This window comes from Lonchura striata, chromosome 6 (genome assembly GCF_046129695.1).
Source record: "Lonchura striata isolate bLonStr1 chromosome 6, bLonStr1.mat, whole genome shotgun sequence".
In the NCBI taxonomy this organism is placed as follows: domain Eukaryota; kingdom Metazoa; phylum Chordata; class Aves; order Passeriformes; family Estrildidae; genus Lonchura; species Lonchura striata.
In genome coordinates, this window is record NC_134608.1 from 54,065,657 (window position 1) to 54,077,545 (window position 11,889).

The following is an 11,889-nucleotide window of genomic DNA, read 5'->3' on the forward strand; positions in this document are numbered from 1 at the left end:
TTAATTGGCTTTGTGCCATTGATCATGTCATAGAATCATGGAATGGTTTGGGTTGGGAGGGATCTTAAAGCTCATTTTGTTCCAACCTCCTGCCACAGCAAGGGACACCTTCCACTATCCCAGGTTGCTCCAAATCCCTGCCAACCTGGCCTTGGACACTTGCAGGAATAAGGCTTCTCTGGGCAATCTGTGCCTCACTACCCTCACAGGGAAGAATTTCCTCCCAAGATCTAATTCAAATCCACTGTCTTCCAGTTTAAAACAACTCCCCCTTGTCTTGTCACTCCAGGCTTTCCCCAAAGTCCCTCTCCAGCTTCTTGGAGCACCTTTAAGCACTGGAAAGTGCTGTATGTGCATAAAGACTGCAAAAAGATAGGAACAGAAATGGCTGCAATGGGTAAATGACAAAACATCAATAGTTTTGTCTTCTGCTGTAATAGAAGTGATGAAATCCTTCTCTTATTTCTCCAGACTGTGGAGAAGAACACTGTAAAAGTCACTTACGATTCTCATTTATTTATCATATTCCCTTGGAAAGACTAAATTTCTGTTTCCAAGACACATTCAAGATGTGATTCCGCTTCCTTATGTAACTAATAAGTGAAAACTCTCCTCAAACAGCAGCAGCCTGAGTCCAGGTGATCTTTTTCTCCCTTGAGATTAAGCATCTTTCATGTGATTTGTCTGCAAATCTTGCCTTTAGATCCTGAGTCAGAACAACCCTGACCCCACAAAGGTGTCTCAGCCAATGGACAAGAAAGTTCTGTTGTTGTAATGACAGGTCTGAGTAATGACTTTTTATATTACAGAAGTGCATTTAGAGCAGTTCAAGAGCACTTTTACAGGGAAAAGAGTCCCTGGAATGAAGCTTTCCTTATATTGAAAATTATTAATTCCTGACCTACAGCAAACGAAGTAAATTTTTGATCTTTTTTGCCTCCATTGTTTTTGTTTCACCTCCCTTCCCCAAAGCCTGACAGAAACCATCAAAGTACAATGTCAAAGACCCATCTCTGAATTTCTCACCTTTTTTGCGTTTCTGGTAATTTCAGCGCCTGTGCCTAGCAATGTTGTCCCCTGGATGGTGTGACACAGGATGCAGCTCGAGTCCTTGTGTCATCCTGCAGCGCTGGGCTGGGCAGCCACTGTTTAAAAAGCCATGGTGTTTTCAGCGTGACCCTCCAGGCAGCCAATCACTTGTGGGGGAAATACCTCCTCTGTGCGGGATCACTCAGATTTGAACCACTTCCCCCTCCCCTCTTTGCAGTGTCATGGAAATATTATTTTTTACTACTTCTCCCTTCTTCAGCCATTCTTGCAAGAACTGTCCATACAAACTTTGCACTGGTGTTGTGTCCTACTTGAGGTCCTGAGTTGGTCTGATTTCACAGCCCCTGAAGATGAGATTTTAGTGCTGCTCAGGTAAAGAAATTTTCAGTCCTCTCCCATAACATCTTTTCTGAAGGTTTCACAACCTCCCTGAGCACTTCTCATTCCCTCCTGTTCCTGCCCAGCTGTCATGCACCCACCACCACAGTGGGTCCTCCTCTGTCAGCACCTTATGGAGTCCCTACTGCTTCATCCAACCTTGCACCCAAACTTCCCACCTCAGCAATTCCAGATGGCCAAACCCTGCTTGTGCTGCCCTCAGCATGGAGCTCTGGGCTCAGGAGCTCTTTCAGTGCACCTTCACACCCCACAGGCTTTCAGCACAGTCCTTCAACACCTCAGGCACTTCCGATTTCACAAAATCCCTCCAGCCCCATGCCTTTCACTTCCAGTTTCACAACTTCCCCCTGAACAGAGCTTCAGGCTCTTCCTCACCTTGTGTCTCTTAGACAGAACTCGACACCACCCAACTACAACATCCCAGTCCTGTCCATGCACACTGCACGTGCATGAGCCACCCAGATCCATCTGCCAAAGGGCGTGGAAACAGAAAACACCTGTCTCCTTTCCTGACATCCATACAGGGAGCTGTTTTGTTCCTTAGTCCCTTGGGCCAGGGAAGTAAAGGGACAGGAGTGTGATGCCACCCAAATCTCTGCCATGTGTGTCAGTGGGCACAGGAATGGGCAGATCCAGCCCAAATTTCCCTAGCAGGTCAGAAACACATTTGTACATCTTTAGCTTCTGTTGTCATCTGTTCTTCCTCTTCCTTTCCCAAAGATTGTAAGACAGTTTTTACTTTCTTACCCAATCCTATTTCCTATAGTGGTTACTGGCAACCCTCATTAACCTGGCCAGGACTCCAGGCTATGGTGTAAAATGATGTTTAAATTAAAATACTATTTTTATCCAGAGCAGTCTTTAATCTCCTCATTAATTTGAAGGTTTCCATTTTCTCTACATGGATTGCTGGCATTCCATGTTGGGATACATTCAAAATGCCTTTGTTGTTATTTGGGCCATTCTGAATTTCAGTAAATGTCAGCAAAACAAAGGAATGGGCAATGGATGAAACATTTTATTGATGCACCTAAATCACAACTTCAAAGTACACAGTACACTTCAGAGCAGTGATGAGTTGGAATTACAGTAATACACAAATTTATTGAATTCTGGAATGGTTTGGCTGGAAGGGACTTTAAACCTCATCCAGTTCCACCCCCAGCCATGGGCAGGGACATCTTCCACTATTCCAGGGTGCTCCAACCCGTCCAGGGGAACACTTCCAGAGATGGGACAGCCACAGCTTCTCTGGGCAACCTGTGCCAGGGCCTCAGCCCCCTCACAGGGAAGCATTTATTCCCAATATTCTATCTAAACCCACCTTCTGTCATTTGAAGCCATTTCCTCTAACTGATTAGGTGACTAGATCAATTTCTTTCTAGAGGAAAGTGGAAAAGGCTCAGCTCAGCTGACTTCCATTTTACTTCCTCCACTTCCTCCCCTCCCTTAGTTTCCCAATTTGTAAAATAAGGACTTTTTTTTTACTTACTCTTTACTTCACTGACCTTTGCTGAAACATTGCATGTTCTTGCAAAAGGCCTTATCCCTGGGCTATCAGTGGTGAAATTTCGTAGAAAATAGGGACTTGGAGGGTCATCAAGAAATGACCCAAGCCACCTTCTGTCTCTCTTCTAATTACTACTAGAAACCTCCCAGATTTTATTTTTCATGAGGGCTTGTAGAGATTTTCTGGGATACACAATGATTTAAAAATCCTCACAATTTTATTATTAAAAGCCTAAGCTGTAGATCTAAGGTTTGGGAAACACACAAAGCATGGACTAATGTCAGGGTCTGGGAATATTAATTTGATCAGGCACATCACATGCTAGCCCAGTTTAATACTGAGATAATCTATTGGCTGTTATTTCCAAGAATCATGGAATTGTTATGGTTGGAGAAGCCCTCCAAGCCCAACCATTCCCCAGCAGTGTCACCACTAATGCATGTCCCCAAGTGCCACATCCACATGTTTTAAATCCCTCCAGATTGATGGTGACTGCACCACTGCTCTGGGTAAACTGTGCCAGGGTTGCACCACCCTGGGAGTGACAATTTTTTTCCTAAAATCCAATCTAAACTTCCCCTGACAGGATGGGATTAATTTCTTCTCCTCCCCACCCGAGCATTCACACCTCTCTCCTCCAGCCCCAAGAGCCCTTGAGCTGGAAGATTTCCTTGGAGAAGGTGGAGTAGGTCTGTGTAAACAGGGAATTAAGCCCTGGAGGAGGGAGATCTCCTTGGAGAGGTTTGAGGAGAGTTACTTAAACAGTGTTTTTCTCTCTGCTTACTGGGCTGTGTGTGCACCCTTCGGTGCCCACGCTCCCTCCAAGCATCTCTAACATGGGCAGGAAAAGCCAGGATACACTGGGTGATACAGGAGAATTAAATGAGATGGGATTAAAAGAGGTACCTCCTAAGTGAGTGTAGGAAGTTTTTCAGAAGCTGTTCTATGTTCTTTAAAGCCCCGACCAGGAAAGGGAGATATTGGGGACAAAAAATCTTACAGGTCTTACACAAGAATTAGATCTCCAAACACAGAGGAGGTAAGTTTTCCAGGATCTTTTCCCTTACCTCTTTTCTTTCCTTTTCCTGATTTTCTTTCCTCCTTTCCACCCCACCCTTCTTCTTGACAAATGCGAAAATACAAAAAGAAATTTCCCCTGAAGTGGTCAACCACCTCTGGCTCTCTCTGTCTGTAACCATGTGCAGAACTGGTTTTGCAGTCCTAAATCACATTCTTGAATTCTTTTTCAATTAACCACCTGAGATTTTAGGGGGAAACCCTTGCAATAAGAGGATGGTACAATTCCTTATCCTTTTTTTTAATGATTATAACAGTCCACATTGTATTTATTTCATATTGCAATTAATTGCACTATATCATGTACCTCTAGTCAGTGACTAAAAAGATTATTTTAGACGTAAGACGTCCCTTCTATCCCCTTTCTTGAGTATGTTTTACCTTCTGCCAGTAAAACTGCGTGCAAAGGATAAGTCACAAACTTTCCCAACTTCCTCTTTAGGATTCACTTTTTCAAGTTTGAGAGCAACTTTGGTTTTTCTACATTTCAGCATTTCCTGTGGGTGCTTGATCAGCTTTTTGCCTCTACAGGAATTTCTGATTTTGCTCTATTTTAAAATCATAAAATAGGAGCCTGGAGCAGATGGATCCAATCCCAAAGGGATCTAGTGGGTGGCATCCCTTCCCATGGAAGTGGGGTTGGAACTCAGATCGTCTCTGAGGTCCTTTCCAACCCAAATGATTCCAGGAATCTATGATTCTATGGCTGTGTCTCATACAAGGCAAATTAAGTATGTAGAGGGGGAAGAACAACAAAAAACCAAACAAAAATCAAAAGAAATTTTAAAAGCACTTGATAAACTTAATTCTAATCCTAAGTATTTCTTACAGAGGATGTAATTCTGATAAGGAATTAGTTTTTAAGAATTAAAAAACTTTCCACATTTCCAGGCTCAGCATTGCACATTGCCCATTAGATTGTCAAGGAAAACTCCATCAGCATGAAGGAATTCATTCTCCTGGGCCTCTCAGAGAACCGAGGGGTGCAGAAAATATATTTTGTGGTCTTTCTGCTTTTCTACACACTCACAGTGGCAGGAAATCTCATAGTTCTCACTGTGACAAACAGCCGGGACCTGAACTCCCCCATGTACTTCTTCCTCTGCCACCTGTCCTTCGTAGATGTTTGTTACTCCTCTGTCACAGCTCCCCAAATTATTTCTGGCTTCCTGGTGGAAAATAAAACCATCTCCTTTGCAGGTTGTATAGGGCAGCTCTTTGGGCTTAATTTTTTTGGCTGCACAGAGGTTTTCATCCGGACAGCCATGGCCTGCAATGGCTGCGTGGCCATCTGCCAGCCCCTGCACTATTCTGCGCTCGTGTCCCGCTGCCTCTGCAGCCACATGGTGGGGGTCTCCTGGGCTGGGGGCTTCCTGCATTCCATCCTCCAGACCCTTCCACCACCTTTCTCCCTTTCTCCCAACAAAGTCACCCACTACTTCTGTTACATCCACCCCCTGCTCCCCCTGGCCTGTGCTGACACACACGCCGAGGGCCTGGCCGCGGTGGCCAACAGTGGGGTCAGATCCCTGAGCTGCTTCCTCCTCCTGGTCACGTCCTAGGTGGTCATCCTGGTTTCCCTGAGGGACCAAACGCTGGCGAGGTGGCACAAGGCCCTGTCCACGTGCGGGTCCCACATCACTGTAGAGATCTTGTTCCTTGGGCCCAGCATGTTTGTTTACATCCACCCATCTGGTGGCCTGTCCGAGGACAGGAGCGTGGCCATGTTCTACACGCTCATCACACCCATGCTCAACCCCCTCATCTACACCCTGCGGGATGGGGAGATGAAGGGAGCCATGAGGAAACTGTGCAGGAGGAAAGTGGGAAGCAGAAATGAGAAGGGGTAGGGCTGTGGTCATGTTCCCAAAGGATTTGAGAAAATCAAGCATGTTTTGCTGAAATTTCTTCGGTGACAATGCCCCAAAATGTGCCTTTCAAAGAACAGCTGGCTATTGGCTCTTGCTGTAATTAGGAAGGCACTAGAAGTTCTTTTTATTATGGGAAAGACATTGGGAACTCTGGCATTCCCTTCCTATTCCTTGTCAATGAGGACAGGTGCAGACCACAGCCTCCTGAGCAACTGCAACACCAGTGCTTAAATATGGTTAAAAATATTGAAAATGTTGTCCAGGTAGAGTCCCCCATAAGAAACAAAAAACAAACAAACAAACAAAAAACCCCTGATATTAAGAGCTAGTTGGGTGGTTTGCTGATGAAGGAACAGGATGGGAAACTTCTCCCCTTCCTATCCTACTTCAACAAATCCTTTCTGCCCTTTTCCAGGTCAGGCTGGATGGGACCTGGAGCAACCTGGTCTGGTGAAAGATGTCCCTGCACATGGCAGGGGGTTGGAACGAGATGGTCTTTAAGGTACCTTCTAACCCAAACAGCTATTCTGCAATTCCATAATTATCTTATAATTCTATCTGCTTCACCTATCTCTGCCCAAGACAGCACTAAATAAAATAAATGTATTTTTAAATGCTTTGGAGGTAAGCAACAGTGGGGTTTTTTTAGAGGTCTCACTTCTGGGTGCTGCTGAGCAAACATTCACCCATAGCTTATGGAAGGTGTCACTGGAAACAGAGTCAGGCTCCTCTACACTTTGCAAAGAATTCTTACAAGAATTTCATACTTGAGCTCAAAAGTTGCTTCTGTGCATTACCGTGTCAGTAAAAATACCTGATGAGTGAGAAAGGCTCACCACAAACCTTTGTGCATTTTTTTGAAATTATTTCCTGAGTTACTTCTTGTTTTAAAGTTGTAAGTCAGGCGTCTAAGAGATAACATCAGTGATATTTTTGCTCTGTGCTGTCAACATGCAAGTTAGTAAGAAGTAAGACTATAGATTAAAAATACTGGCTTAAGAAAAAAAGCAAAATTTGTATCCATTTACATAAATTTATATAAATGGCCTATGCAAGAGACATCTTTACTCTGATGTATCTCTTCAGGGATTACACTAATAACTACCCAAGGAACAATCTTAGGTCCTTGCCCACTGATGATTTCTGACAAAACTCCCTTTGCCTCTGGGATCTCATTACTTCTGATAGTCTCATGCTTCTGTTGTGTGATTTATTTGAACTATTTCTGCTACAGAAATAATTGCACTTGAAGATGGTCCTGGAGGTTGTTTATTTTGTTGGGTTTTTTTTCCAGAATGGGAAATACAGAAGGTTGAGCTGTTCTTTTCAGGGCTTAGAGTTGGCAGAGATAGAGAGCTGCTTTCCTAAGTTCTGAGCAGCACCCAGAGATACAGAGCTGCTTTTCTAAGTTCTGAGCAGCACCTTGCAGCGAGTTTCTGATGGAACTGAGAGGAATGGATGAGCTCTAATGGAACTGAGAGTTATGATGGATCCCCCTGAAGTGGTCTGGGGAGGTCATCAGAGGAGCGACAGCAAGTGAGATCTGTGGAAGTGTTATGGGATTCTTCCTTTGTTTTGCTCAGGCCCCACTGAAATCCTGCATTTGCAAAGCAGCATTGCTGGTGAGTGACTTTTGGGAGGTCTAAAAAAAAAAAAAAGAAAACATTAAATAACCAGTTACAGATTTAGAATCCCAGAATGGTTTGGGTTGGAAGGCACCTTAAAGCTCATCTTGATCTGAAAACCCTGCCATGGCCAGGTCCATTGACCAGGTTACTCCAAGCGCTGTCCAGCTTGGTTTTGAACACTTTCAGGAATATCACACACTAGTGATCTTGGTGTTCTGCATGGGAATGCTGTGAGGGTGGATTTGTGGATGTTTGTCAGTAAAGCAGCAACATCTCATTCACTACCCCAGTGTCATTACAGGTGCATTTATGGAATTTTTCATACCACAACCAGTATCTGGGTATTATTTCTACCATCCTCCTCAGCTAAATTATCAGGGTTTGTTATTACACATGTCAGTGACATGTTCTGGCTTGGATTTCTCTGTTACTCCTTCAGGGAAGCATTGGCTTTTAACTGAAATTATCCTAAAAAGACAGCAGAAGAAATACAGTGGATATTCAACATACCAGAGAACAATGTGTGTGTCCTGTTGATGTCCCCTGTCTAATGATTTGGCCTTTTAGATCTTTAAAGACAGCTTTATTCAATGCTGTTAGCATCACAGACATCTGGTTTCCTACTTGTAACCTCCTGCTTGCTGAGTTATAAACTCCTCAGCAGAAATGAGCAGAGAATGAATTTCCTGGAGGGATTTTAAATGGACAGGTGCATTCCTCTGCTGTCCCACTTTAACCTCCATAGGACAGTGAGTGTATTTATCTACTGAAAAACTTTAAAAATTCCTTTAAAAAATATAAAGGTAGAGAAACCATGCAGGGTTTTGCATTTTCTGCTGTGTTATTTCTCCAGTGAGGAAATTCCCAAACCTGGTTTCTGTGCATGTATTCCCAGTTTCCAAGTGGATAAGCTAACTGGAGAGCCCTTTCCTCAGTTTAGAGGAGTGTCATTAGGATCAAACATGGAACAGCTCATGCTTGAAAATGGCAGCATTTCCTTGTAGTCACTTCAAATTTCCAGCAGGTAAAAGGACAGCACAGCATTTTTCCAGCATTCATAGCTCTTGTTATCTGAGAGCTGGATGTGCTGGATCACCATTCCTGAAGGGATTTAAAAGCAGTATGGATGTTGCACTTGGGGATACGGTTTAGTGGAGGGCTTGGCAGTGCTGGGGAGAGAATTTGACTCAATGGGGGCTTTTCCAACTTTAATAATTCTGTAATTCTGTGATTTATCCCTGACAGAATGGGAGCAGACCAACAACAATGCAGGAAAATAGTAGTCAGAGTGAGTTCAGGGAAGAAGGTCAGTGTGGAGGGGCAGGCTAGAGACCTAAATAAAGACAAATGAGGGAGTGAGTGCAAACTGCTTTCTGTCATTTGTGAACTGTGCTTTTTGCAGCAGCAAATGCATCCTGCTCACACCATCCATGAGCCTTGGAGCTGTAGCACTTTCCCTTCCCTTCCTGGCCACCCCCCCAACCTGTGCCATGGGAGCCTGAGCTGCAGCAATGGCACAGGAAAACTCCTCCCGGGTGACTGAATTCATCCTCCTGGGGCTCTCCGACACCCGAGAGCTGACACTCCTTTTCTTCACCCTCTTCCTCCTGGCCTACGCCATGGTCCTGCTGGGCAACCTCCTCATCATCGTGGCAGTCAGGACTGACCCCAAGCTCTCCTCGCCCATGTACTTCCTCCTCTGCAATCTGTCCTTCATCGATATCTGCTACACCTCTGTCACCACCCCCAGGGTGCTGGTGGCCCAGCTCTCAGGGAACAAGGCCATTGCCTTTGAGGGCTGCATGGCCCAGCTGTTTTTCCTGCACTTTGTGGGTTCCTCGGAGATGTTCCTCCTGACGGTGATGGCGTTCGACCGCTACATGGCCATCTGCAGGCCCCTGCACTACACGGCCATCATGGCCCGCGGGGCCTGCTGGGCCCTGGTGGCTGCCTGCTGGGCTGGAGGCTTTATCCACTCCACTGTCCAGACTGTGCTGATGCTCCAGCTGCCCTTCTGCGGCCCCAACACCATCCACAGCTACTTCTGTGACGTGCCGCCCGTCATCCGCCTGGCCTGCGCCGACACCACTCTCACCGAGTGGCTCATGGCCTCCAACAGCGGCCTCATATCCCTGGGCTGCTTCCTGGTGCTGGTGGCCTCCTACACGCTCATCCTGGCCAAGGTCCGGGCCCGCGTCTCCCAGGGGAACTGGAAGGCACTGTCCACGTGTGCCTCACACATGATGGCCGTCACCCTGCTCTTCATGCCCTGCATCTTCACCTACTTGCGGCCCGCTGGGACCTTGCCCACCAGCAAGTACGTCTGTGTCATCTACACGATCTTCTCACCCATGATGAACCCGCTCATCTACACCCTGAGGAGCAGCGAGGTGAAGGAATCCATGTGGAGACTCTGGAAGCACTGCAGAACCTCCTGAGACAAGCTGGGTTGGCAGAGCCCTGGAGTTACACCCAGAGTTACACCTGGAGTCACGTTCCTACTCTACTGCTACACAATAATGACTTAATGGCTAAAGCCCACAGACTTCAAATTATGTACAAATACATTTCTATACACATAGAACTGTTAATATTAAAAATCCATGCTGAACCCCCCAAACTTCCTAAACACTTTCACTCGTGTGAGATCCTAATTTTCAAATAAAGAAATTAATCCAGGGTGAGGCTTGTCTCCCTCTCTGACATGCTCTTCCTGTGCTGTGACAGAAGATGGCAGAGGCACATGCACTAAATGTCCCCAAATTCACCCACCGACACAGGAAGACAGAGATGGTGCAGATTCTGCTTGTAGGGTTACCTTTAGACATGTAAGAATATTTTTAGTCATAATTTTCTCACAGAAGTAAATTATTAAAATCATGCAAGGCACAATATATAGAGGAAGGAGGAGGAGTAGAGATGGACTCTGGACATGGGCATGAAGGCAGAACAAGAGGGAATGGCTTCACATTGACATAGGGTGGGTTTAGATGGGATATGAGGAAGAAATTCTTCCCTGTGGTGGTCTGGCATGGGTTTCCCATGGCTGCCCTGTCCCTAGAAGTGTTCCAGGCCAGCTTGGATGGGGCTTGGAGAAATGTGGGGTATCAGGGATAGTGGAAGGTGTCCCTGCCCATGGCAGGGAGGTGAAATGGGATTGTCTGTAAGGTCCCTTCCAACCCAAACTTCCTCTGTGAGGGCAGCAGTTACATCACCAAACCCAGCAGGGACAGAAATTCAGTGGTTGTCATGAGCGGAACACCATACATTTTTTTGTGTTAGAATGATTTAGGATTAGATTCATCCCACCTAAATAGAATAATGGAATCACTGAGGTGGGAAAAGCCCTCTAAAGATCCATCAAGTCCAACCATTTTGCAGGGCTGCTAAGGCCACCACTAACCCATGTCCCCAGGTGTCACATCCACACAGCTTTTAAATCCCTTCAGGATTAGCGACTTTACCACTGCCCTGGGCAGCCTGTTCCAGGGCTGGAAAACCCTTCCCATGAAGGAATTTTTCCTAATATCCAATCTAAATTGCTGCACAGGAGGTGAAAGAATTTCCACTTTTCCTGTCTCTCCACGCTGTTTTAAATTAGCCCTCACTCCCACACCTGTAGGAAGAGAAGGATCAGAAGCACCAGTGATTCATTGATCCTTCTGGTTAAGAGAGATTTCCAAACATCTCCCATCCTTGTGCAAATGAGATTCCTCTTTAATTGTGAATTTCTACTCAGGATCATCACAGAATGACTTGAGCTGGAAGAGAGCTTTTTTTTTTTTAGCATAGAGGAAAATGTTGAAAAATTAAAATGTTCTTTAGGTCAATTAGGGTAAATTTCAATAGAGAAAAAAATGTATCACTGTGATAATTTTTTCAACATTCCAATAAAGATTTTATAAATATTTATAAATCAATGCAAGGCAAATTGGAGCTCTGGTCCAGTTATTTTGCTGGTATCTATTTGTTCACTAGGTATAAAATGGGGACATCAACAGTGAACTGATTTGAAACAACTGCTCCAATTTTGATAAAATAAATTAAAATTACATATTTTTGGGACCTGGGCTTTCAATACATGGGGCTCGGAGAAACCTGATCCAGTGGAATATGTCCCTGCCCATTGCAGGGCATTGGAATGGGATGAACTTTAAAGCCCCTTCCAACCCAAACCATTCTATGAAGACAAACAATTGAACATAATTGATTTTTCTCCCCTGGAAACATCTTGGGATGACTTTAACAAGGCCTCAGAAGATGCTGTTAAAAAGTTGGTGCCTGACAAATTGTGAAAGTGAAGTTTTAGCAGCTGAGTTTTTCCCTGTGTGTAAATTGGCTCCACTGCGCACCA

The 11,889-nt window shown here is 45.0% G+C and overlaps 2 protein-coding genes across 2 annotated transcripts; both read left to right on the forward strand.

Annotated features, from left to right (window-relative positions):
* Positions 1–4,968: 4,968 nt before the first annotated feature.
* On the forward strand, positions 4,969–5,886 carry LOC110485026 (olfactory receptor 4S2-like). The gene is given in 1 exon segment (XM_021556073.2): positions 4,969–5,886. A coding segment is annotated over 1 exon segment (909 nt). The 5' UTR covers positions 4,969–4,977.
* Positions 5,887–8,992: 3,106 nt separating this feature from the next.
* Positions 8,993–9,973, forward strand: LOC110485025 (olfactory receptor 4Q2). The gene has a single exon (XM_021556072.2). It carries the CDS (start codon positions 9,047–9,049, stop codon positions 9,971–9,973), a length of 927 nt encoding a protein of 308 aa, XP_021411747.1. The 5' UTR covers positions 8,993–9,046.
* The last annotated feature ends 1,916 nt before the right edge of the window (positions 9,974–11,889 follow it).

Bases quoted from the DNA above. Each gene is read 5' to 3' on its own strand.
- LOC110485025 (XM_021556072.2), top strand. From the start codon at position 9,047: ATGGCACAGGAAAACTCCTCCCGGGTGACTGAATTCATCCTCCTGGGG.